A 26,516-nucleotide genomic window follows, 5' to 3' on the forward strand; every position below is an offset into this window, starting at 1 on the left:
CTTCCGTCTTTCTTATTTCCTCCTTCTTTCTTCCTCCTTCTTCTCCTTCTTCTCTTTCTTTCCTTCCTTCCTTTTTCTTTCTTCCTTCTTTCTTCTTCTTCCTTGTTCTCTTTTCCTTTTTCTTTCTTTCTTCCTTCTTCCTTGTTCTCTCTTCCTTTTTCTTTCTTTCTTCCTCCTTCTCCTTCTCCTTCTCCTTCTTCTCCTTCTCCTTCCTTCAGTTTTCTTTCTTCTGTCTTTCTTCCTTCTTTCTGTCTTCTTCCTTTCTCCTCCTTCCTTGTTCTTTCTTCTTTCTTGCATCTGTTATCCTTCTTCTTCCTTCTTTCTTCTCCTTTCCTTCCTTCCTTCCTTCCTTCCTTCCTTCCTTCCTTCCTTCTTCTGTCTTTCTTTTTTCTTTTCTTTTTTCCCACACAAACCCCACTTGACGCGCGGCCAAACTTTGTCCTAAAACATTCCCGTTTCCTCTTAAACATGGCGCCCTCTCGGATCACGCCCTCGCAGCAGTTTTTCCTCCGCGCTCCGTCTCGCTCTGAATTGGCCGTTTGCGAAGTTCACACAAAACATGTTATTTAATCTGCCGCTTGGATAAACTCTCCTCTCTGTAGTGCAGCTGTATGGATTTCCCCTCCGTTTGAGACGCCTGGTTGAGCGCCTGCTGAGCCGCGGGGCCAGCGGGACCAGTGGGACCAAGGTGTCGGGTCTATAATCCAGGCGTCTCGTTCGCTCTCCCCCAAAGACAGTTTAGATCAGGCTAATCATCGTCCAGGACTGATGAAGGAGGAGCTAAAATACAAACCTCAAAGCAGAAATAAACTGAAATTTATTTAATTTATTTAATTTATAATTCCTAGCTAGATCTCTTTTTGTTGTCCTTGCCTCCAAAATCTTAAAAATGAACCAGGCTTTCCCTCTTCTTTACTAACACCTATATCAGGGATCAGGGCTGATTTCTTCAAACTCCCGATGGATTGACAAGTGTATTAACCAATCAGAGAAAAGCTGGAAATGGAAGTTCATAGCTTTGAGACAAATGTGATCAATCTATATGTCTTACTTACGGATTCAAGGAGTCATTAGAAGCTGTTCAGATTTTAAACGTTGGACAATTCAACAAAGCTAACAGCTGTTTTAATCAATGTACATTTGGAACGGGATGAAAAAACCTTCGATAGATGGCAACAAGAAGACACTCCTCTTAGAGAAGATGAAGCAGGTACATTGGGCCTCATTCATGAACATCTTCTTAAAGGAACAGGCCACCGTTTTTACATACTGAGATATGTTCTTACCTGAGCTGTGACGAGTTCTTTAGGACCTGTCTGATCTTCACCCGTGCCTTCAGTCACGTAAACACAGCACAGACGGCGTTAGCATTTAGCCTCTCCCTCTCTCCTCTATAGCTCCAAAACAGGTCACGATAGAAGCTACCAAGCTCTTCCACGTTTTCCCTATTTAAATATGGTTACGTGAAGTGTTCCACTACAAAGTATAATTACACAAAATTAAACAATGTGGATTTTCTAAGCGGATAAAAGGGGGGACTATATTGTAATGTAAGGCGTAGTAATACCAGGAGTAGTTCGAAATCCGCGCAGTAATCTTCACTTTACTGTGCGGATGCCAAATTACTCCTGGTATTATTACGCCTTACAATATAGTGGGTGTATTTGCTCCATGTTCATCAAAAATAGCAATTAAAACAAGCTGTAAATGAGGATGGAAACAGATGTAGAAAAGCATCAGAAGAAGAACAAAACAAAAAGAAGAAAACTCTGGATCTTTGGCCGAGGTTATTGAAACGGCGCTACAGTGATCAGAGTGTGTGATAGGGTTGTGCCGATCACGATGTAGAGTCACCATCGTGAAGCCACGCCCCCTCCTGTCAAAAACACGCACTGGTCTTCTGTAGGCCTTGTAAACCTACAAACTGCAGGGATTGCACTGTAAATTTAATCATGGAAGTAACTAATATGCGCGCTAGTGTCAGTGGCCTGCCAGAAGTCAGAAGCCACGATGTGTTAGCCGTAATTATTAACGTAAAGACGCAGCGCTGCTATATTTGTTACGCGCGGAGCTCTCTCTCTCTCTCTCTGCAGCTCAGTTTAACAGCGCGTGGTTTTGCTTTGCTTTGCTGCGTATTGAAACTTAAACCGTTTTAAAATGAGATGGCTCTCACATCGGAGCCAGATAACGAGCGGTTTATTCTCACGAAGGACCGAGAGAGGAGAGAGAGAGGAGAGAAAGAGGCGGTGCAGGAGTTACGAGGTTACGAGCTCACGGACCGGGCGGCGCGAGGAGCGGCTTAAAAAATGTAGCTACGACGCAAACTTCTAAATATTGTCCCGTTCACCCACTGTTTCTTAAACATTACGTTAAAACTGAGCAAATGCAAATAATAAGCTCCGATTTACATTTGTAATAGTGTCAGAAGAGCCTTGGAGTTGAGGAGTTCACGCTCTGAATAAGTCGTTCTCCTCTCAGACTTTACGCACGAGTTTTAACACATTTCTTTTGCAAAATTCGTGTTCCGTGACTCTGTTCAGATCATGTTTAGTTTAGATCCATTTATCTGCAATCTCACATTTTCCTAACATACATAGTAATATGCAGCATATACAGTATATAGGCTATGTAAATATCTATGTAAATGTCTTATAATGAAAAATGGACGATATTATCGTCCATCACGATGGTTCACTGTAAACATCGTCAACGGCCAATTAAGGGAACATCGCCCAACCCTAGTGTGTGACCTTCCTTTTTGTGTCGCCTTTTTAGCCCCGAATGTTACTGAATTGTGTTCCATGAATCCGCTCCTTCGTCCCGTGTGGAGACGTGTGAACAGACTCAGCCACGACGTTCCCGACGTTCCCGCCGCTCGTCGGAAAAATGCAAAAACCGCTTCGTTTCAAAAGCGCTGGCTCGCCTCGCGTTTTGGCCCACGGTTCGCATTTTCCCAAACCTGCTCCTTCTCACCCCTCCGCCTGCCAACCCTCTCCCGAGCGCTAATCGAATTCTGCAGCTTGTCCCTGCCGCTGTGCCTCTGAGCAAGTGCCAAGGCGCTTAATACGTATGACTCATTTGCAAAACGTAAAAAGCAAGATCAATTAGTAATCCGGGAACCATGGGCGGCCTTAACGGGATTTACAGAAGCGCTCCGTCGAGGTCACGCCGCGTCCGATTTCGCGCGATTTGGACGGGTCGCGGCGAAGAAGGCGCCGCCGTCTGTTTCGGGAGATTAGCGTTCGCTTTAAAGGCTCTCATTTTGGCGGGTTCGTAGCAGGAATGAAAGCGAGAAGGAGGTGCTGTTTGACCCCCTGTTGTGGCGGCGTTGGATGATGTTTCTGAGGCGGCGACAGAAGCTGTGAATGAAAAGAGAATAAAGAGGAGGAGGAGGAGAGAGAGTGCATTCTTGTGAAGGTTGGAGAGGAGGGAAAGGGGAGCCGAGAGCGACAGTATAAGACAAGATGCTGCAGGTGGATAAGGAAAAACTTTAAATGTAGAGATATCAATTTGAAACTTTTGCTGTAGATTATTGACATGAATATGAGGGGAAAATGTATTGCAAGTTCTGTCAGTTAATAAGATAAATAATCAATCAATGTTGGGTGACCAAAGTTCTTCACAGTAAAACGAGTTAAAGGGGGGGTGTTATTAGACTTTTTCAAGCTTTATATCATGTTATTCTGTCATTCCCTCATTAAAAACATGCCTGAAGTGTTGCCTTGGCACATTCACATATTTTTGAGTAATCTGTAAAAACTCTGATGGCGGCCATTTTAGGGACAGGTTTGCCTGAGTCCTCCTAGGAACGCCCCCACCTCCTGGAGACGCCTCCGAGCTTTCGTCACCAGCCGAGTAACCAACCACTGCTCCTCAGCAGAACCCCCTCCCCACTGATGCCACAGACAGCGTGTGGAGGGGGCGTGTCTAAAGGCTCAGAGGTTCTTAAAGAGACAGAGGCCTATTTCAAGACATTCACTACAGCCATTTTGAGAGAGACATTTTATACAAGGCAGTTATTCTAATTTACTGCATTTACAGACCAACAGAAGGTTTGTCATCATTGTAGTGTGATATAGACTGTGCTATGGGACTGAAAAAAACAGAATACCCCCTCTTTAAAGCAGAACTAAGTAACTTGTTTACCTTAATAAATGCTTTCCGTAGTCCCTCTGGGGGTGATACAAGTGTTAATGGGATGATTGGGGGGTCTTTCATCTCCCCCTGGTGTCTTTGGCCAGAAAACCACAATTGCAGCTTCCCTGCACTGGGTCGGAGGTGCAATACACACTATTGGAATCATGAAGAAGAAGCTAACATGCTAACGGGCAAAGCTAGCTGCGGGCGAGCGCCACTTAAACAGTATACATAGGAGCAATGTCACATCAGTGGCGCCAAAAGGTTAGGAATGAATGAGGAAAGATTGTCTGAAAACTTCTAATTTACACATGAAAAAAAACGTTTTATTTGTCCGTCCATCCATTTTCCTCTGGTTTATCCGGGGCCGGGTCGCGGGGGCAGTAGCCTCAGCATGCCCTGACTTCTCGATCCACACACACCTCCTCCAGCGGTTCTGACCCCGAGGCCACACCAGGCCAGCTCGGAGACATAGTCCCAGGTTTCTGTCATTTCTTCTATCATTTTTTTTTTTTTTTTTCCAGTGCACTTTCTACAAGTGCTAGAGTTGTACATGATATGAACTAATTGGGTGTATTGACAGTATTTCTCCCATTTAACTTTAAAAATGTTTAACATATTTTCTGATTTGTGTCATTATGTTTGTCAAAATCACCTTGAGGGCCAGAGGTTCTGTGCTGGAAGCCTGGATTTGGCCCCTGGGCCTGACGTTGCCTACCACTGGCCGTCGATGTAGTTTTGTAGCTTCTGAGAGCAAATGATACATGGTTCATTCTAGGGATGTACCGATACCACTTTTTCTAAAGCCGATACGAGCACTTGGATTTAAGTACTCGCCGATACCGAATACCGATACGAGTACAAGGCATTTTCTTCTTACTTTTTTCACAGCAGATTGGTTTGTAATTAGTTAGTTTACTCATTTACATTTCCTTAAGTAAAGTCGGCGACACATTTAAGCAGCAGCAGTTATATTAGAATTGTGCTGATGCCATTTATTTATTTTCATTCAATATAATTTTTTATTTTTATGTCTCTGTCCATCATAGACAGAAAAGCCCATGTCCTAAAGCTCCCAATGCCTGAGCTTTATTCATTTATGTGTTGTTATTTAACAATAGTATTGAGATGTGAATTAAATGGTCTCTTTTCGTCTTTACTTCAGCTCCTGTAGATTTTCTCGTGTGTTTGTAGTAACTTAGCGAGAAGCTACAGCGTTTTCATTCTTCTGCTGCAGCTCATTTTCCCTCAATATAAACATGCTGTATGTCTTTAAGTTGGATTTTCTGAGGACTTTTTAGTCGCTGGGTTAGTTTTTCAGATGAATAAACCCCTGGGCTTAAAACGGCGTCAGAATGGCCCAAACTGCGCTAGCCGCGAGTTAGCATCGTTAGCCTGTATGTTGTAAACACTGCAGACGCTGCAGCTCTAACAACATTAAGCTCTGGTTAAATCCAGCTCAGACTCTGGTTTAGAGAGCGCAGTCTGTAATAAAGTCAGCTCTATGTGGATTATTGTATTTACACTAAACAATTCTCCAGTTTGTTGCTTCTTCTCTCCTCAGCTGAGAGCTGCGCCTCATAGCTGCGCCTCGTAGCTGCGCCTCGTAGCTGCGCCTCGTAGCTGCGCTGGCCGCACGTCAAATGGTATCGGTTTCTGGTATCGGGACCTCATGAATGAGTACGATCCCGATACCCGACACTGGTATCAGTATCGGTGCATCCCTAGTTCATTCAGCTGCTAACCTACTAGCTGCTAATGCTAATGTTAATGTGCGTTTTAAAACCGAGAGATAAGTTTCGTATAAGTTACCATAAAAATTGGATGTACAATATCTCTCTCTCCCTCTTTTCTGTAAGCGTAGTATTTACTCTCATGGACGATTAAAAAACCGTAACATGCTGCGACACCTGCAGTGACGCTTACGGCCTCCAGGGGCACGAGTTACTTCTGCTTTAAGTTTGGATTTGAAAAGGCAAAGTCAGCGATGGTGGGCAGCTTTTTCCAGACTCTGGGCCCAGCGACTGTGGGGAAAGACCAGGGAGCCATGTTGGAGAAACAAATAAACAGAGTAAAAAAAAGGAAAAGAACTCCCCCCACACTGACCACTGTGTGAAAAGTCGATGTTTTCGCCGTGACTCTTTTCCATCTGAACTCGTATCTCTGTAAACAGCCTAAACCCCTCGGATCGTTTGTTTTGCGGCTGCGGATTATTCCCGCTCTCTCTTCATTAAACCCCATTTTACACTGCTTTATCTTGTTCTATCTTTAGCCTCACCTCCATCCCTCCCTTCTCTCCCCCCCCCCCCCCCGTCTCCCTCCCCTTTCCTTCCACAGTATAAATGGATTAGCGCTGCCTTTCCCTCCCCGTGAGACCACCGGAGTCCTGCTGAATCAGCCCGCGCTCCTCCAAAACCAGCTTATCTGCATCCCACCCACCCCCTCCTCTGACAAAACCCCCGGTCCCTCCCCGGCCCCGCCCACAAACGTTTAGCACGGCGTTTACGAATGTGGGTTACAGCGGAGGGAGAGGATGGCTTCCCCCGGGCCAGAGCCGGGCCGGTGCGCAGATGCGATAAGCGGCGTTAGCTTTAACAAGGATGCTAATGTGATTGTGCGGCGTCTGTTAGCGGCGGCGTCCAATAACGGGGGGTTTTTACGAGCGCGGTTTGATGAATTTACAAACGCGGCGGGATGATGCATGGGCTTTTAACAATGTGCGGCAGGAAGAAACATCAGGAGAGCTCGGCGAAGCTTTGTCAGACGGTCTTGGATAGATACAGACGACATCTCTGGAATCGCCCATATATGGTCACTAGCGAGGCCTTTTGCCGGGCCTCGCTGGTGACCATATTTAAATAAACATTCATATTCTGAGATTATGAGTTACAAAGAAATGTCCAGTACAGTCCCTATAACCCGTCACTCAGTAGAGCTGTAGACCCACAGTAAGCAGACCAGTGGTTCCCAACCCATTCCAAAAACTATGGCCACTACAAATGTTTAAAATCATGAATGCTAAAAATAATTGCAAACAAACTGCAATTGGAGTGTTTGATGCAGCCGTACTCCTTTCTCATATTTGATGATTTTTACTCATGACCCTTTGACCAGACAAAGCTGAGCCTCTGCAATCCCAGAACCGCTGTAATGACTGTATAGTCCAGTGCAAAGTTACTCCTGCAGCTGCAGAAAGGAGTGATCCCGGTGTCCAGAGCACCAGGATGAGCGACGACAACGACAATATGTTCGCTAAACTCAGGAATTCGTTATATAGTTAGCATTATGAACTCTCTGTAGTAGAAAAATCCATCAAACCTCCAAAAAAGCACAGCAAATACGGATAAAAGTATCCAGCAAAATGGCAAAAAAGCAGCTGTACCAAGAGAGGGAGGTTGCTGTTTGTTTACACGTCGCCAATGATTAATTATTCAATGTTTCAATGTTTGTCCATAGATTTCTTTGGGAAATCTCTGGGCCATTTTAAATCACCTCTGGCTTTTGACAAAATCCTGCTCTTCTCTTTTGGTTTAACAAAGTCCTGCTCTTCTCTCTGGGTTTGACAAAATCCTGCTCTTCTCTCTGGGTTTGACAAAATCCTGCTCTTCTCTCTAGGTTTGACAAAGTCCTGCTCTTCTCTCTGGGTTTAACAAAGTCCTGCTCTTCTCTCTAGGTTTGACAAAGTCCTGCTCTTCTCTCTGGGTTTAACAAAGTCCTGCTCTTCTCTCTGGGTTTAACAAAGTCCTGCTCTTCTCTCTGGGTTTAACAAAGTCCTGCTCTTCTCTCTAGGTTTAACAAAGTCCTGCTCTTCTCTCTAGGTTTAACAAAGTCCTGCTCTTCTCTCTGGGTTTAACAAAGTCCTGCTCTTCTCTCTAGGTTTAACAAAGTCCTGCTCTTCTCTCTGGGTTTAACAAAGTCCGGCTCTTCTCTCTAGGTCTGACAAAGTCCTGCTCTTCTCTCTGGGTCTGACAAAGTCCTGCTCTTCTCTCTGGGTTTAACAAAGTCCGGCTCTTCTCTCTAGGTCTGACAAAGTCCTGCTCTTCTCTCTGGGTCTGACAAAGTCCTGCTCTTCTCTCTGGGTCTGACAAAGTCCTGCTCTTCTCTCTGGGTCTGACAAAGTCCTGCTCTTCTCTCTGGGTCTGACAAAATCCTGCTCTTCTCTCTAGGTTTGACAAAGTCCTGCTCTTCTCTCTAGGTTTAACAAAGTCCTGCTCTTCTCTCTAGGTCTGACAAAGTCCTGCTCTTCTCTCTTGGTTTAACAAAGTCCTGCTCTTCTCTCTAGGTTTAACAAAGTCCTGCTCTTCTCTCTAGGTTTAACAAAGTCCTGCTCTTCTCTCTAGGTTTAACAAAGTCCTGCTCTTCTCTCTAGGTCTGACAAAGTCCTGCTCTTCTCTCTAGGTTTGACAAAGTGCTGCTCTTCTCTCTAGGTTTGACAAAGTCCTGCTCTTCTCTCTAGGTTTAACAAAGTCCTGCTCTTCTCTCTAGGTCTGACAAAGTCCTGCTCTTCTCTCTAGGTTTGACAAAGTCCTGCTCTTCTCTCTAGGTTTGACAAAGTCCTGCTCTTCTCTCTAGGTTTGACAAAGTCCTGCTCTTCTCTCTAGGTTTGACAAAGTCCTGCTCTTCTCTCTAGGTCTGACAAAGTCCTGCTCTTCTCTTTTGGTTTAACAAAGTCCTGCTCTTCTCTCTAGGTTTGACAAAGTCCTGCTCTTCTCTCTGGGTTTAACAAAGTCCGGCTCTTCTCTCTAGGTCTGACAAAGTCCTGCTCTTCTCTCTAGGTTTGACAAAGTCCTGCTCTTCTCTCTAGGTTTAACAAAGTCCTGCTCTTCTCTCTGGGTCTGACAAAGTCCTGCTCTTCTCTCTGGGTCTGACAAAATCCTGCTCTTCTCTCTAGGTTTGACAAAGTCCTGCTCTTCTCTCTAGGTTTAACAAAGTCCTGCTCTTCTCTCTAGGTCTGACAAAGTCCTGCTCTTCTCTCTAGGTTTGACAAAGTCCTGCTCTTCTCTCTAGGTTTGACAAAGTCCTGCTCTTCTCTCTAGGTTTAACAAAGTCCTGCTCTTCTCTCTAGGTCTGACAAAGTCCTGCTCTTCTCTCTAGGTTTGACAAAGTCCTGCTCTTCTCTCTAGGTCTGACAAAGTCCTGCTCTTCTCTTTTGGTTTAACAAAGTCCTGCTCTTCTCTCTAGGTTTGACAAAGTCCTGCTCTTCTCTCTAGGTTTAACAAAGTCCTGCTCTTCTCTCTAGGTCTGACAAAGTCCTGCTCTTCTCTCTAGGTTTGACAAAGTCCTGCTCTTCTCTCTAGGTTTGACAAAGTCCTGCTCTTCTCTCTAGGTCTGACAAAGTCCTGCTCTTCTCTCTAGGTTTACCAAAGTCCTGCTCTTCTCTCTAGGTTTAACAAAGTCTTGCTCTTCTCTCTGGGTCTGACAAAGTCTTGCTCTTCTCTCTAGGTTTAACAAAGTCCTGCTCTTCTCTCTGGGTTTAACAAAGTCCTGCTCTTCTCTCTTGGTTTAACAAAGTCCTGCTCTTCTCTCTTGGTTTAACAAAGTCTTGCTCTTCTCTCTAGGTCTGACAAAGTCCTGCTCTTCTCTCTAGGTTTAACAAAGTCCTGCTCTTCTCTCTGGGTTTAACAAAGTCCTGCTCTTCTCTCTTGGTTTAACAAAGTCCTGCTCTTCTCACTAGGTCTGACAAAGTCCTGCTCTTCTCTCTGGGTTTAACAAAGTCCTGCTCTTCTCTCTGGGTTTAACAAAGTCCTGCTCTTCTCTCTTGGTTTAACAAAGTCCTGCTCTTCTCTCTTGGTTTAACAAAGTCTTGCTCTTCTCTCTAGGTCTGACAAAGTCCTGCTCTTCTCTCTAGGTTTAACAAAGTCCTGCTCTTCTCTCTGGGTTTAACAAAGTCCTGCTCTTCTCTCTTGGTTTAACAAAGTCTTGCTCTTCTCTCTAGGTCTGACAAAGTCCTGCTCTTCTCTCTAGGTTTAACAAAGTCCTGCTCTTCTCTCTGGGTTTAACAAAGTCCTGCTCTTCTCTCTGGGTTTAACAAAGTCCTGCTCTTCTCTCTTGGTTTAACAAAGTCCTGCTCTTCTCACTAGGTCTGACAAAGTCCTGCTCTTCTCTCTGGGTTTAACAAAATCCTGCTCTTCTCTCTAGGTTTGACAAAGTCCTGCTCTTCTCTCTAGGTTTAACAAAGTCCTGCTCTTCTCTCTAGGTCTGACAAAGTCCTGCTCTTCTCTCTTGGTTTAACAAAGTCCTGCTCTTCTCTCTAGGTTTAACAAAGTCCTGCTCTTCTCTCTAGGTTTAACAAAGTCCTGCTCTTCTCTCTAGGTTTAACAAAGTCCTGCTCTTCTCTCTAGGTTTAACAAAGTCCTGCTCTTCTCTCTAGGTCTGACAAAGTCCTGCTCTTCTCTCTAGGTTTGACAAAGTCCTGCTCTTCTCTCTAGGTTTGACAAAGTCCTGCTCTTCTCTCTAGGTTTAACAAAGTCCTGCTCTTCTCTCTAGGTCTGACAAAGTCCTGCTCTTCTCTCTAGGTTTGACAAAGTCCTGCTCTTCTCTCTAGGTCTGACAAAGTCCTGCTCTTCTCTTTTGGTTTAACAAAGTCCTGCTCTTCTCTCTAGGTTTGACAAAGTCCTGCTCTTCTCTCTAGGTTTAACAAAGTCCTGCTCTTCTCTCTAGGTCTGACAAAGTCCTGCTCTTCTCTCTAGGTTTGACAAAGTCCTGCTCTTCTCTCTAGGTTTGACAAAGTCCTGCTCTTCTCTCTAGGTTTAACAAAGTCCTGCTCTTCTCTCTAGGTCTGACAAAGTCCTGCTCTTCTCTCTAGGTTTGACAAAGTCCTGCTCTTCTCTCTAGGTTTACCAAAGTCCTGCTCTTCTCTCTAGGTTTGACAAAGTCCTGCTCTTCTCTCTAGGTTTACCAAAGTCCTGCTCTTCTCTCTAGGTTTAACAAAGTCTTGCTCTTCTCTCTGGGTCTGACAAAGTCTTGCTCTTCTCTCTAGGTTTAACAAAGTCCTGCTCTTCTCTCTGGGTTTAACAAAGTCCTGCTCTTCTCTCTTGGTTTAACAAAGTCCTGCTCTTCTCTCTTGGTTTAACAAAGTCTTGCTCTTCTCTCTAGGTCTGACAAAGTCCTGCTCTTCTCTCTAGGTTTAACAAAGTCCTGCTCTTCTCTCTGGGTTTAACAAAGTCCTGCTCTTCTCTCTTGGTTTAACAAAGTCCTGCTCTTCTCACTAGGTCTGACAAAGTCCTGCTCTTCTCTCTGGGTTTAACAAAGTCCTGCTCTTCTCTCTGGGTTTAACAAAGTCCTGCTCTTCTCTCTGGGTTTAACAAAGTCCTGCTCTTCTCTCTGGGTTTGACAAAGTCCTGCTCTTCTCTCTAGGTTTAACAAAGTCCTGCTCTTCTCTCTGGGTTTAACAAAGTCCTGCTCTTCTCTCTTGGTTTAACAAAGTCCTGCTCTTCTCTCTGGGTCTGACAAAGTCCTGCTCTTCTCTCTGGGTTTAACAAAGTCCTGCTCTTCTCACTAGGTTTGACAAAGTCCTGCTCTTCTCTCTGGGTTTGACAAAGTCCTGCTCTTCTCTCTGGGTTTGACAAAGTCCTGCTCTTCTCTCTGGGTTTGACAAAGTCCTGCTGCTCTCTTTAGGTTTAACAAAGTCCTGCTCTTCTCTCTAGGTTTAACAAAGTCCTGCTCTTCTCTCTAGGTCTGACAAAGTCCTGCTCTTCTCTCTTGGTTTAACAAAGTCCTGCTCTTCTCTCTGGGTTTAACAAAGTCCTGCCCTTCTCTCTAGGTTTAACAAAGTCCTGCTCTTCTCTCTTGGTTTAACAAAGTCCTGCTCTTCTCTCTGGGTTTAACAAAGTCCTGCTCTTCTCTCTTGGTTTAACAAAGTCCTGCTCTTCTCTCCAGGTTTAACAAAGCTCTGCTCTTCTCTCCAGGTTTAGGGGAACGTCTTCCTGGTTCTGAAGGCGCCGCTCTTCCCCCTCGCTGATGTCTCTGATCCCGGATCCTCGTCCACAAAGAGGCTCCGCTCATCTGAACACCCTGCGCTTTAAACAGGTTAGAATATGCAGATCAATCCTGAAATATCAATCGCTCACTTCAAACACGCGCCGTCCCCTCGTCCCCCCACCGCCCCGGGACGTTACACCCCCCCCCCGTTTCAAAGCGCCGCTCCGTTCCAAGATGGCCTCCCCTCGCGCGTCTCCTCCGTTACCTGTCGTGTCACTCCTGGTTTGATGGCTTTCGCGGCGGGAGGTCCATCCGAGCAGGAAACGACGCTTTCTGAACGCCGTCGCTTTGATTCGCGGCGGCGTTTTCTCTTTTTTTCTTTTTTTCTCTCGCCGTGACAGCTGGCATCAAAGCGGGCGCGGGTTCAAACGCGCGGGAGCGGAGATGAAGCGGGCGTGGGGGGGGGAGACGGAGCTGGAGGTGTTTGCTAATGTAAGGAGTGTCACGCGTTTCAGTGTCTACATTTGGAACAAGCCGCGGCTGTCACCTCTGACGGGTCGACCGAGCTGAGGCGGGTTTGATCAAACCTGGGGAAAAACCTGGAAGCCGCCATTTTGTAATCGAGGAAAACAAATGGGGGATGCCCGGGAATAAATACACTATAACAGCTGTGGAACTCTCAAATCTGTCCTTCGTCCGACATGAAACAGAATAAATAAGCACAGGGAGGGAAGGGAGGGTTCCTGATTGCCTGGTGGATAAAACTTCTCCTCAGTCGACCGGACCTGGCCCGTAGATATCGCAGTCAATGTCAGACATGTGAAAAATATTGTCTCAAAATAGGGCTGAGCAGTTCATCTAATCTAATCGTGCTTTAACCTCTTAACTCCCGCCTGAAGGGGATCTTTTTCCTCACGTTATCAGATTTTTTTTCCCATCATTTTTTTGTTGGGTATTCAGCTCATTTTTGTAACTTTTTTTTGTCATTTTTTTGTCATTTTTCCTCACATTTTTGTCATTTTTTTGTCATTTTTCCTCACATTTTTGTCAATTTTTTTGGGTCAAATTTTTGTATTTTTTTTGTCAATTTTTATTTTTTTGGGACAAATTTTAATCTAATTTATGCAATTTTTTTGTCGCATTTTGTCACATTTTTGTCATTTTTTTGTCTATTTTTTATCACATTTTTGTCATTTTTGTATTTTTTTGTCACATTTTAATCACATTTTTATAAAAAAAACAAATTGTCACATTTTTGTCATTTTTTTGTCAATTTCTTATCAATTTTTTTGTCATTATTTTGTCCAATTTTCATCAAATTTTTGTCTTTTTTTTGTCAAATTTTGTCTTTTTTGTAAAATTTAAATCACAGTTTTGTAAAAAAAAAATTTTTTCCATTTTTTTTAATTTTTTCGTCCATTTTTGGTCAATTCCTTGTGACATTTTTGTGACATTTTTGTGACATTTTTGCCACTCATCAATTTTTTGTCCGTCATTGTTTTCGTCTCAGTTCTGTCGCTATTTTCACAGCTTTTTTCCAGAAGCTTTTGGATTGGGGTAAAGCCAAACATGAGAAAATGTGCTCGGTTCAGGTGGGATTTAAGGGGTTAAACACAAATCTAATCGAAAATTGAGATTGATCAATATGGGGAAAATAATTTTGTGACTCTTTTTTTCCATAATCTCCCAGCCCTACCTCACTTTGGGAACCACTGTACAACGGCTGGGGCAGAATATTGTATTGTAATACTTTTTGCTGCAATAACATCACAATACTTGAGTTTGAAAACTTTTTTTTGTCCTTTACCTATACTTTTTTAACAGCACTTTCTTACATCTTGTGTTAATGCACTTTTAACACTTCAATAAATGTCAAATGGCTTTTGATTGATACATTTTGGACTTTCCTTTAAGAACAGAAAGAACAGTTGCAGCTTCTTTTTGTAGATCCAGGCCTAAAAACTCTGTCTGTTTTCCGCGAGCCTCATGACATGTTTAAAATCTTAAATGGAGCTGTTTTTTTGCCTGAAGTGTCGCCTTTACTCCTGCGCTGACTGACTTCTTCTGATCAAACGGCGAATCCTGCCTCGTTCTGCGTTTATCATTCAGCGCCGGCGCTTTTCTCCGACTGCACCGTGATTAATTAGTCCTTATGTTCGCTCGAATCGCGGCTTTTATTTTATTTATTTTACTTTTAATTACCGCGCCGCGCTTTTCCCCCTGCAATCGAATTACAACCTCCGCGCCGTGTTTATTAAACGTGAAGCCAGTGGGACGGATGTAATGGGGGATCGGCGAGTCTTTGAACGCATCGCGAGCGCCCGGGGGCTCGGTGGAGTTGGCGATTTGAAGAACGACATGAGGGAAGCGATCGTCGTTGCGCTGTGATCAGAAATGCTGGAATGAAGCGCTTGATTTGGTGATTCGAGTTCAAAGAAAAGGGATATTCTGAGTTTTATCTCCCATTAAATCAGACCTGGAGCTGCGTTTGTAGCAGCTGCAGCGCATCTTTGAGTGATCTGTGAATCTTCCCCGGTGGCTGTTCTTAGCGGCGGCTCAGAGAAGGCTCCTCCTGAGGGTCCAGTAATGATCTCCTCACAATGTGTAAGGGAGGATGAGTGCCAAAACTGTGGCCTTAGTTTTCACCAAATCATTTGCTCAATTTTCTCTGATTATTTTTCCTCATTTCACAGTTATTTTTTCAGATTTGTCCCAATTTTTTCCTTTCTTCCTCCAATTTTCCCCTATTTCTTTCTCAATTTTTTCTCCACTTTTTCCCAATGTTCCCCCTATTTTTCCTAATTTTCCCCTGTCTTTCTCTTTCTCTTTCTCTTTTTTACATTTACCTCCTATTTTTTCCCCCAATTTTTCCCTATTTTTTCTCCACTTTTTCCCCAATTTTCCCCTGTTTCTTTCTCCAATTCCCTCCCAATTTTCCCCTATTTTTTCTCAAATGTTTTCCAAATTTCATTCCTATTTTTTCCCAATTTTCCTCCATTTCTTTCTCCAATTTTACCCCTATTTCTTTCTCATTTTTTTTTCCACATTTTCGCCCTATTTTTGCCCAATGTTCCCCCTATTTTTCCTATTTTTCCCGTCTTTCTCTGATTTTTTTTACATTTACCTCCTATTTTCCCCCCAGTTTTTCTCAATTTTTTCCCAATTTTCCCCTATATCTTTCTCCACTTTTTCCCAAAGTTCCCCTTATTTTTCCCCTGTCTTTCTCCGATTTTTTTTTTTACATTTACCTCCTATTTTTTCTCCATTTTTTCCACATTTTCCCCCAATTCCCTCCCAATTTTCCCCTATTTTTTCTCAAATGTTTTCCAAATTTCACCCCTTTTTCCCCCCAATTTTCCTCCATTTCTTTCCCCAATTTTTCCCCAATTTTCCCCCTATTTCTTTCTCAATTTTTTTTTTCAAATTTCCCCCAATTTTCCCTCTATATCTTCCTCCACTTTTTCCCCGTATTTTTTCCCAATGTTCCCCCTATTTTTCCTAATTTTCCCCTACGTCTTTCTCCATTTTTGTCACATTTTCCACCCAGTTTTCCCCTTTTATTTTCTCAATTTTTCCCCAAAATTTCTCCAATTTTCCCTCTATTTCTTTCTCCAATTCTTTCAAACTTTCCCCCCAATTCCTTCCCAATTGTCCACCATTTCTTCCCAATTTCGCCCCTTTTTCTTCTTGTTTAGCAAGTGCTCCCATATTTTCCCACTAATTTTTTCATTCAAAGCTCTCACTGTGATTTAAATCAAATTGCTCGACTGTTTTTTCTGCTTTAAAGGAATTGGCCACCGTTTTGACATACTGAGATATGTTCTGAAGACCAGACAGGTCCTAAAGAACTCGTCAAAGCTCAGGTAAGAACATATCTCAGTTTGGAAAAACGGTGGCCTGTTCCTTTAAAGGTGTTGAACAGTTTAATAATTTTGCCATTTAACAAGTCTTTTTGTTAAATGTTTTTGTCACTTTTTTATTACTTTTCTGCTGTTCTTTTGTCACTTTTTTTGCTTCATTTGTTGTCTTTTTCTGCTGGATTTTTGTAATTTTTTTGTCAAATTTTTATCACATTTTTGTCATTTTTTTCATCAATTTTTCATCAAATTTTTGTCATTTTTTTTGTTGCATTTTGTTCATTTTTTATCACATTTTTGTCATATTTTTGTAATTTTTTTGTCACAATTTTATCACATTTTTGTCACATTTTGTAGCATTTTTTGGTCATTTTTTGTTAATTTCTTGTGACATTTTTGTCACATTTTTGCCTCTTTTTCAAAAAAAATGTGTTACTTTTTTGTCAATGTTTTCTCACTTTTTTTGTCACATTTCCATCATTGTTTTCGTCTCAGTTTTGTTGCTATTTTCACACCTTTTTTCCAGAAGCTTTTGGACTGGGGTAAAGCCAAACTGGAGAAAAAGGTGCTCGGTTCAGGTGGGAGTTAAGTGAAGATGTAATATGTAAAATGAAGTAAATTAGCCTCAGATAAAGTGAACTCACCCAAACCGCTCTTGTCCATTTATGTCCCATATCTGCAGATTCACCTTAACTCCAGGCTCTATTTCCAGCGTGTTTGTTTTGAAAATCTACCCCGATGGTCACAGGGGTCATGGATAAGAAGCGGCCATGAATGTAGCGATGCAGTAAAGAAAAACGGTGGCCTGTTCCTTTAAAGGTGTTGAACAGTTTCATAACTTTGCCATTTCACAAGTCTCGCCTTTTACACATTTTATTTCACCACAAAATCCAACACGCAGACTGCATTTCCTTTTGTTTCTCTGACACGTACAGTCCAGTCACAAACTCTACATGAGGAGACACGCCCGCTCCTCTTTCTGTGCTTCCTGTTTCCTCTTCTCGCTGTAGATCTGCTGCACCAGAGTCTCGAACGCCTCCCTCACGTTCTGTCCTGTTCTCGATAACGCTTCCACGTACGACACGCCCAGTTCTTTGGCCAGTTCTTCTGCCTCTTCTCGACTCACACGTCTGCCCTCGTTTTCACTCTTGTGACCCATGAGGACACACGGGGAACCCTCAGGCACGAAGGGAAACCACTCACTCTGTATGTTCTCGAACGACTCGCGATCCGTCACATCGAACACCAGCAGAAACCCGTCTTTGTTGTCAATATACAGCTTAATCATCTTCCTAACAAAGACAAAATGAATAAAACAATTGGTTAAATCCAGACTTTAATCTATCATAGACGACCCTGATCAAGTGAACTCACCTGAACGCCTGGTGTCCATTTGTGTCCCATATCTGCAGATTAACCTTCACTCCAGGCTCTATTTCCAGTGTGTGGTTGTGAAAGTTTGCCCCGATGGTCACAGGGGTCATGGATGAGAAGCTGCCGTGAACGTAGCGATGCAGTAAAGTCGACTTCCCCACAACAGAGTCTCCCAGAAGCACCACTTTACAAAGCTGCTCCCTCTTCATCGCTCTGTGGAAACCAGACGTTATAATAAACCTCCGAAAGTATGAATAACATTACGGTTGAAAAAGGGAAGAGCAGAGGAAACTCCAGAGCGACGCAACACAGAGAGAGGGAACTGTTTGGTTTCACTTTTGTCGAACCACATGATCACATGACGTCATAGAAATTTAACTCTGAGCCTGTTCTACAAAAGAGCACATCCTGTTTCATTCACACATTTATTGAGCTTTGAATTACAAGAAACCTCCAACACAAAGACAGCATTTCAGTCCATGATACGACTACATGAGGAGACACGCCCGCTCCTCTTTCTGTTTCTTCTTCTCGCTGTAGATCTGCTGCACCAGAGTCTCGAACGCCTCCTTCACGTTCTGTCCTGTTCTAGACGACGCCTCCACATACGACACGTCCAGTTCTTTGGCCAGTTCTTCTGCCTCTTCTCGACTCACACGTCGGTTCTTGTGGTCACTCTTATGACCCACGAGGACACACGGGACCTTCAGTGAACTCGCGTGTATGAAGGGAATCCACTCGTTCTTTATGTTCTGGAAGGACTGACGGTCGGTCAGATCGAACACCAGCAGGAATCCATGAGTGCCGCGAGTAAAGCTCATGTTTACTGTCCTGAAAAAGACAAAATAAATAAGACAAGTGTTAAACTGACATTGAAACTACACTTAAAGGGATATTTCAGGATTTTTGACACATGGCATCATTTCCTAGTGATCCACAGATATATCTATGTTTTAACTCATGCAATGTTTTCCCCGCCAATTTCACGAAATTATTCATTTTTTCCGTCATTTTTTTCCTTCATTTTTGAATTTTATTTTTCAATTTTGTCCCAATTTTTCCCACTTTTTCCCTCAAATTTTCCTGATATTTAATTTTTTTTTCTCCAACATTTTTTCCCAATTTCCCCCCAATTTTCCCACTTTTTTTCACCAATTTTTCAACATGTTTTATTCCTCAATTTTCCCAACGTTTACATTTTTTTCCATACATTTTTTTCCATACATTTTTTCCCAATTTTACCCCAGTTTTTCCATTTTTCTATGTGTTTTTCCCTCCAAATTACACGAAATAAAAAGAAAATTCACACATTTTTTAATTTCATATTTTGCCCCAAATTTTCCCACTTTTTCCCCCAAAATTTCCTGATATTTAATTTTTTTCCCCCTCATTTTCCCCCCAATTTTCCCACAAATTTCCACCTTTTTTTTTCATATTTCTTTGTCGTTTCCCCCCCAATTTTCACAAAATTGTCTTTTTTTTTCTTTTTTGTATTTTTCCCAATTTTGCCCCAATTTTTCAACGTGTTTTATTCCCCAATTTTCCCGATGTTTACATTTTTTCCGCAAATTATTTTCCCAATTTTACCCCAATTTTTAAATTTTTTCCCACAATTTTTCAGTTTTTTTCCTCCAAATAAAACAAAAAAATCACACATTTTTAAATTGTATTTTTCATATTTTGCCCCAAATTTTCCCACTTTTTTCCCCCAATTTTTCAACGTGCTTTTTCCCAATTTTCCCAATATTTGAATTTTTTCCCTGCATTTTACCACAATTTTTTTTGTGATGCTAGGCTAGTGTTAGGTTAGGGCTAGGCTAGTGCATGTCTATGGTAACTAGTAGCCTGCATTAAAAACCTCTTCAAAATCATGGGCTCGTCCTCCAAACGTTGCCATATCTGATTTGTAAAAAGCTCCTTTATGAATTCCACGTGTAGTGATGCGGCCGCAGGTAAACAAACTACTGTAGATCCAGTAAGCTAGCAGATCACTCCGCCGCTGCGTAGCTACAACCAGGAAGCTTATGCTGCTCAATTATAAGTTATTTTAAATAAACACAGACGTTTCTATGGGTAGTCTGGTGTTATAAGTGATTTGCCTCAGGTGCACTGTGCTTGGGTCAGACTGTTTTTAATGCAGGCTACTAGTTACCATAGACATGCACTAGCCTAGCACTAGCCTAGCGCCACTAAACTCTTCAAATATAAGGACTGCATGAAATAAACTCAACTCCAATGCAGTAATAAAGCAGATCCTGAACCACCTGAAGTAACTGAGCCTCAGATTATATCCACTCACCTTAACCGCTTCACACCACCCGTGTCCCATACGTGTAGTTTAACCTGAACCCCAGGCTCGATTTCCACATTGGTGATTCGAAGCCCTGCGATTGTTACCGCGGTGCCCAGTAAGAAGCGCTCGTCAATGTAGCGATTCAGTAAACTCGTCTTTCCCACACCAGAGTCTCCCAGAGGCATTATCTGAAACATCTCGGTTCCAGTCATGGTCGGAAATCAGACGTTGGAATAAACCTCCAGAAACATGAAGAAGATTAAAGTTACAAAGGAAAGAGCTGAAAACACCCAGAGAGTCGCGGACACAGGCGTCATGTGATTCAAACCAGTCTGTTCTTGTGTGAGGAAGAAAACTGAGGAAGTGAAGCTCAGGTTGTGTCATTCTGGAAATACAACACTTCCTCTGAGAGAGTTTAACTCTGAGGCTGTGTCTGAAACCATCAGATCATAGCCTCTGTTTCCTAACCCGAGCTCCTGACCTTTGACCTCTCATGGGGTCGACTGTTAGATCTCTATGCAGTTAGTGAACTAGAGCTTCAGCAGCATTTTGCCCAATTCACATCCCAATGACATCACCAACAGCTACTGTTCTTTTTCTTTAAAGTTATTGGCAGGCAAATAAAAGTGCATGTCGCCCCCTACTGTGTTGAAAATGATGTCCAAATGAAGACTTTTAAGGAGGAGATAGGAGAGGATGGCACAGAGCTCCTGATCACCGGTGAGTTAGCACCAGAGGTCCCTATGCTAAAGTGGCTATGATAGTTAGCACCAGAGGTCCCTATGCTAAAGTGGCCATGATAGGCTCCTTCCGAAACCATCAGATTGCTAAGAGCTCTTACGCCAAACCGGATGTGCGTCAGCGTCCGCCATGGCAAGTTGCTTCCGAATTGGTAAGTCAGTTAGGAAGTAGTTAGGAAAAGGAGCCTTGATGCTAACTATCATAGCCACTTTAGCATAGGGACCTCTGGTGCTAACTATCATAGCCACTTTAGCATAGGGACCTCTGGTGCTAACTATCATAGCCACTTTAGCATAGGGACCTCTGGTGCTAACTATCCCATAAGCCACTGCGCCAAAACCCCCCACCACCCTCGAGTGTTTCATGCGCAACCACTGTTGATTGACAGGAGCACATTTAATAATAATAATAATTAAAAAGTAAGATTCTGCACAAGCCAAACTTTATAAAAGTGATAAATCCATGTTGTCGTCCCCACAGCTCAGTCACATGTCAGTGTTTAGAGGAAACTCAGGAAACGGATTCAATGCTTTTGTTTTCATTTAGTAGAAACTTAAACCACATGGACCATTTGCTGCTGTAGCTTTAAGAAACAGCTGTTGCTTAAATGTCTTTGTTTGGACACTATGTTGTTGTTGACACTGTACACTAGGGGGCGACATGCACTTTTGTTTGGCCTGCACTCCACCAATAACTTTAAAGAAGAAGAAAAGCAGCTGTTGGTGATGTCACTTCCCTTTCCCCTGTTTAAGGACGGACGGATTGTTCAAATTCTGCTGAAGGTCTAGTTCACTAACTGCACAGATCTAACAGTCGACCCATGAAAGATTAAAGGGTTAGTTGCTAGTGTTAGTGCTTAGAGGCGACAATTTGATGGTTTCAGACGCAGCCATAGTTAGCATCAGAGGTCCCTATGCTAAAGTGGCTGTGATAGTTAGCACTGAGGCTCCTTTTCCTAACTACTTCCTAACTGACTTACCAATTCAGAAGCTTCTTATCATGGCGGACGCTGACGCACATCCGGTTTGGTGAGAACAAAGATCTTTACTAAATTACTAAAACTCTGGATAGGACGTGTCCATAGTAACAGAACAAATTGCAGTTCTAGCGGCCATCTTGTGACTGGCCCTTCTAACTCCTCTTTTTTCCTTCATACTGATTTAGTTATTTCCTGTCTCTTTGATAATTGTGGCTGACCTTGTGTCACATCTGGTAGGGAAATATTTGGTTATATTTGGTATAAAGCGGATCTGTAATAAGACTCTGCACTTACGTTTCTGACCTTAATCTTAAAGCTTCTGGACTGGAGAGCCACGGTGTAATGTTGTCCAATTTTTTAAGCGTTTTTGCCGTGTTTTTGTTGCCTTTTCATTGGGTTTTGTCAGATTGATGCTTTTACCATTTCACAAATCTTGTTTCTTACACAAAACAAAATGTGCTGTTTTGTCGGAACAGGCTCAGAGCTAAAGGCCCTTCTGTGATTTGTATGACATGTTTGTTTTGACACGAGACGGTTTTTGGTCTGCGCTTCCTTTTTTTTTAACCTTTTTATTCATTCCACAAGGCCGTCGGGAAGCTGAACTACCTGTTGCATTTTTCATCATTCCAGAGTTTCTTTTATTTGTGCTCTTGTGACTTCACTTAAGCTTGTTTTTCTTTCCTAATGAAGTCAAGTGTTGGATTGTGGTTGTGTCGTGTCGTTTGGTGTGAGGGAACTCTGTTGTGATTTTGGGGAAAACAAAACAACTTGGCAGATTAATAATTCCTCTTACACATTTCATTTGAACACTCACAAAATCCACCACAATATGACACATACAGTACATGAGTCTTGTGTTTATACGACACACATTTTTTACTTACTGATAACAATTAAAATGACGTAACAGACACTACATGAGGAGACACGACCATGGAGCTCCTGGTTCCTCTTTCTGAGGTTCCACTTCGACCCGTTCATGTTTGGCGTTCAGTCTCTCCCTGTAGATCTGCCGCGCCAGAGTCTCGAACGCCTCCTTCACGTTCTGTCCCGTTACAGACGACGCTTCCACATACGGGGCGTCCAGCTCTTTGGCCAGTTCTTCTGCCTCTTCTCGACTCACACGTCTGTTCTTAAGTTCACTCTTATGACCCACGAGGACAAACTGTGCCCAGGGTGAACTCTCAGGCACAAAGGGAATCCACTCGTTCTTTATGCTCTCGAATGAGTCACGGCGGGTCAGATCGAACACCAGCAGAAATCCGTGTGTGCCGCGGGTATAGCTCATATTTATTGTCCTAACAAAGACAAAATAAATGAAATAATGCATTGGTTACCTTTTAAATGACACTCCTGTACAGTGTTTCCACTACAAATCATTCACAGTAATGGTTTTCCAAGGTGAACTGGAGTTAAACTGAATTCACCACATTGAAACTACACTTAAAGGAATAGGCCACCGTTTTTACATACTGAGATATGTTCTTACCTGAGCTTTGACGAGTTCTTTAGGACCTGTCTGATCTTCCCCCGTGCCTTCAGTCACGTAAACACAGCGCAGACGGCGTTAGCATTTAGCCTCTCCCTCTCTGGAGGGAGAGGCATCCGAGTAATTTGGCATCCGCACAGTAAAGTGAAGATTACTGCGCGGATTTTGAACTACTCCTGGTATTATTACGCCTTACAATATAGTTCCCCCTTTTATCCGCTTAGAAAATCCACATTGTTTAATTTAGTGTAATTATACTTTGTAGTGGAACACTTCACGTAACCATATTTAAATAGGGAAAACGTGGAAGAGCTTGGTAGCTTCTGTCTTGACCTCTTTTGGAGCTATAGAGGAGAGAGGGAGAGGCTAAATGCTAACGCCGTCTGCGCTGTGTTTACGTGACTGAAGGCACGGGTGAAGATCAGACAGGTCCTAAAGAACTCGTCAAAGCTCAGGTAAGAACATATCTCAGTATGTAAAAACGGTGGCTTATTCCATGAAGACGACTTTTGTCAAAGCACATCATTTACACTGCATTTGAAGTATTGTACTAATTTACACTTGAAATGATCTCCAAAGTATGACAAAATCAGGACTAACCCGGAGCTTAAAGGATTTCAAATAAACCTACATTTCACTAGATTATTTGTGAGCTCGGTGTAAACCAGGTCTAAACTCTAAACTCCAATGCAGTAATAAAGCAGACTTTCATTTATCTCAAAATGAATGTTTAAAATTGAACCTGAAGTAAAGCATCAGATTATATTTACTCACCTGTACTGCTCCGCACTAGATATATCATATATACGTAGTTTAACCCAAACCCCAGGCTCCATTTCCACAGAGCTGATTCGAAATTCTGGCCCAAATGTTCTGGTGACCGACTTTAAGAAGCTGTCATGAGTGTAGCGATGCAGTAAAGTCGTCTTGCCGGCGTAAGTGTCCCCGAGAAGCATTATTTTAAACGGCTGCATCTGTGGTTCAGTCATCGTCGCTGTGTGGAAATCAGATACTGGAATAAAACTCCACAAATATGAACAAGATTAAGGTTAAAACAAAGAGCTGAACACAATCCAGAGAGACGCAGACACAGTCGTCGTGTGATTCAACCCAGTCTGCTCTTGTGAGAGAGAAAACAAACTGCAGGAAGTAATGCACTGGTTGTTTTCTGTCATTCAGGAAACACGAGCACTTCCTCTGCAGCGTCTGAGAAAACCTCTGCACGTGCACACGACTGTCCATGACCTCAGGACCAGAGGAGAATCTGTGCCACATCAAACATCTGTAAAGATCTTTCATAAGCTCTAGTTAGGGCATGTCCATAGTAACACATAGGAACGAATGGCAGTTCTGGCGGCCATTTTGTGTCTGGCCCTTATGACCCAATGCAATGTAAACAAATGGAAACTGTCTATTTTGAGTTATTTCATGACTCCTCGATAAATGTGACGGACCTTATGTCATATCTGGCAAGAAAATACTTCTTCTTTTTTAGAAGAGGGGGTGTTATGCTTTTTTTAATCACATGGCACCAGTCTATATCACACTACAATGATGACAAACCTTCTGTTGGTCTGTAAATGCAGTAAATTAGAATAACTGTCTTCCTAGGAGGACTCAGGCAAAGCTATCCCTAAAATGGCCGCCATCAGAGTTTTTACAGATTACTCAAAAATATGTGAATGTGCCAAGGCAACACTTCAGGCATGTTTTTAATGAGGGAATGACATAATAACATGATGGAAAGCTTGAAAAAGTCCATTTTGCATAATACCCCTCTTTAAATGTTTTATAATGAAAATCAGTTAAATTAAAAATACAATATGTACACAAACTGCAAACATCACACACAACACACAAGTGACGAAGAATCCCACAGTGAACCAGGCTGATGCGATGTGACGAGGGTGGTGATGGTGAACCAGGCCAATGCGTTGTCCCTGGGTGATGTGACGAGGGTGGTGATGGTGATTTCCCTCTGTCAAACACTTCAAATCATGGTTCCTCTTTTTGTTCAGTTCATGCTTTTCTCATGTGGCCTGTGGTGTCTCCCTGTAGATCTGCTGCACCAGCGTCTCGAACGCCTCCTTCACGTTCTGTCCTGTTACAGACGACGCTTCCACATACGACACGTCCAGTTCTTTGGCCAGTTCTTCTGCCTCTTCTCGACTCACTCGTCTGTCTTTAAAGTCGCTCTTCTGACCCACGAGGACACACGGGGAACTCTCAGACACTAAAGTAAAATGATGCTTTATGTTCTCGAACGACTCGCGGTCGGTCAGATCAAACACCAGCAGAAATCCATCAGCGCCGCGGACATAGACCGTGATTATTCTTCTAATAAAGACAAAATAAATAAAACAAGATGTTGATTAGTTTTTAAATGACACTCCTGGACAGTGTTTCCACTGCATTAGTGGTTTCCCTATGGTCACCTAAATGCACCACACTGAAACTACACTTAAAACTGCTTTTGGAGGTTAAGGGGTTAAAGGGAATCGGTTTCCCCGGGGGTTAAGGGGTTTAAACGGGAAAAAAATTTGAAAAAAGTAAGAAAAACTCTGAAAAAATTACGAAAAATTAGGAAAAAAATGTTTAAAAAAAAAAAAGAAAAAATTACAAAAAAACGGACAAAAAATGTCTAAAAAAATCATGAAAAAATTACAAGAAAAATATGGAAAACAAAAACGACAAAAAAATTACAAAAAAAGATGGAAAAATGTGGAAAAAAAAATGAAAAAATTACAAAAAACGTCGAAAAAATCATGAAAAAATTACAAAAAATGATGAAAAAAATGATAGATAAAAAAGTAAGAAAAACTATTAAAAAATTACAAGAAAAATATGAAAAAAACGATGAAAAAATTATGAAAAATGAGGAAAAAAAATTGGAAAAAAATATCAAAAAATATTTAAAAAACGACAAAAAACGTCGAAAAAAATCATTAAAAAATTACGAAAAATGATGAAAAAATGAGGGGGAATCGGTTTGGGCGGGGGTTAAAGGGTTAAAGGAGTCTAAAATCAAACAACATATCACTAGATTATTTGTGAGCTTGGTGTAAACCAGGTCTAAATCTAAACTCCAGTGCAGTAATAAAGCAGCCTTTCATTTACCTCAAAATGAAGTGTAAAATTGCAGATGAGCCTGAAGTAACTGAGCCTCAGATCATATTCACTCACCTGAACGACTCCAGTCCACATGTGTCCCATATCCGTAGTTTAACCCAAACCCCGGGCTCAGTTTCCACATTGTGGATCATAAGTTCTGCCCCGACTGTTACTCCAGGACCCGGTGAGTAACTGTCTTTAATGTAGCGATGCAGTAAAGTTGTCTTTCCGACACCAGAGTCTCCCAGAAGCAGTATTTTAAACCCCCGTATCTGTGGTTCAGTCATCGTCGCTCTGGGGAAGTCAGATACTGGAATAAACCTCCAAAAATATGATTACGGTTAAAAAAGGAAGGTGGTCGTTGTGTGATTCAAACCAGTCTGTAATGAGAGAAAGCAAACTGCAGGAAGTCGTACTCAGGTTATTTATTTAACCACTTCCTCTGCAGAGTCTGAGAGAACCTGCTTTAGGAACATTACTCTGACAGCTGATCAGTGTGAAGGTGCTTTCACTCGTTCAGCTGAAACGGTCCTGATGTTTGCTAGCCGCTAATGCTAAAAACAACAACACGTGTCCTAAAAGTCACATCTAAAAGACTCTCAACTGGAGAGCAAC

The 26,516-nt window shown here is 42.4% G+C and overlaps 3 protein-coding genes across 3 annotated transcripts; all 3 read right to left on the minus strand.

Moving 5' to 3' along the window:
* Positions 1–16,854: 16,854 nt before the first annotated feature.
* LOC306981918 (ras-related protein Rab-39B-like) lies at positions 16,855–17,497 on the minus strand (the record flags this gene model as incomplete). The annotated part of the gene is made up of 2 exons (XM_079581657.1): positions 16,855–17,206; positions 17,289–17,497. The coding sequence occupies 2 exons, from the start codon at positions 17,495–17,497 to the stop codon at positions 16,864–16,866; spliced, it is 552 nt and encodes a 183-aa protein (XP_079437783.1). The 3' UTR covers positions 16,855–16,863.
* A 279-nt stretch (positions 17,498–17,776) lies between these two features.
* On the minus strand, positions 17,777–19,793 carry LOC306981919 (ras-related protein Rab-39B-like; the record flags this gene model as incomplete). Its single annotated transcript, XM_079581658.1, has 2 exons — positions 17,777–18,119; positions 19,588–19,793. The coding sequence occupies 2 exons, from the start codon at positions 19,791–19,793 to the stop codon at positions 17,777–17,779; spliced, it is 549 nt and encodes a 182-aa protein (XP_079437784.1).
* A 5,016-nt stretch (positions 19,794–24,809) lies between these two features.
* On the minus strand, positions 24,810–26,233 carry LOC306981857 (uncharacterized protein). Its single transcript, XM_079581583.1, has 2 exons — positions 25,974–26,233; positions 24,810–25,127 (listed from the first exon to the last, which is right to left on the minus strand). Exons 1-2 carry the CDS (start codon positions 26,186–26,188, stop codon positions 24,821–24,823), a joined length of 522 nt encoding a protein of 173 aa, XP_079437709.1. The 5' UTR covers positions 26,189–26,233; the 3' UTR covers positions 24,810–24,820.
* Between the last annotated feature and the right edge of the window lie 283 nt (positions 26,234–26,516).

This window comes from Gobius niger, assembly GCF_951799975.1.
Source record: "Gobius niger genome assembly, chromosome: 23".
Lineage (NCBI taxonomy): Eukaryota > Metazoa > Chordata > Actinopteri > Gobiiformes > Gobiidae > Gobius > Gobius niger.

Excerpts from the sequence above, each read along its gene's own strand:
- LOC306981857 (XM_079581583.1), bottom strand. The coding sequence starts at position 26,188 with ATGACTGAACCACAGATACGGGGGTTTAAAATACTGCTTCTGGGAGAC. Across the intron at positions 25,128-25,973 it reads TGTGGACTGGAGTCGTTCAG|AAGAATAATCACGGTCTATG; the intron begins GTGAGTGAATAT and ends TGTCTTTATTAG.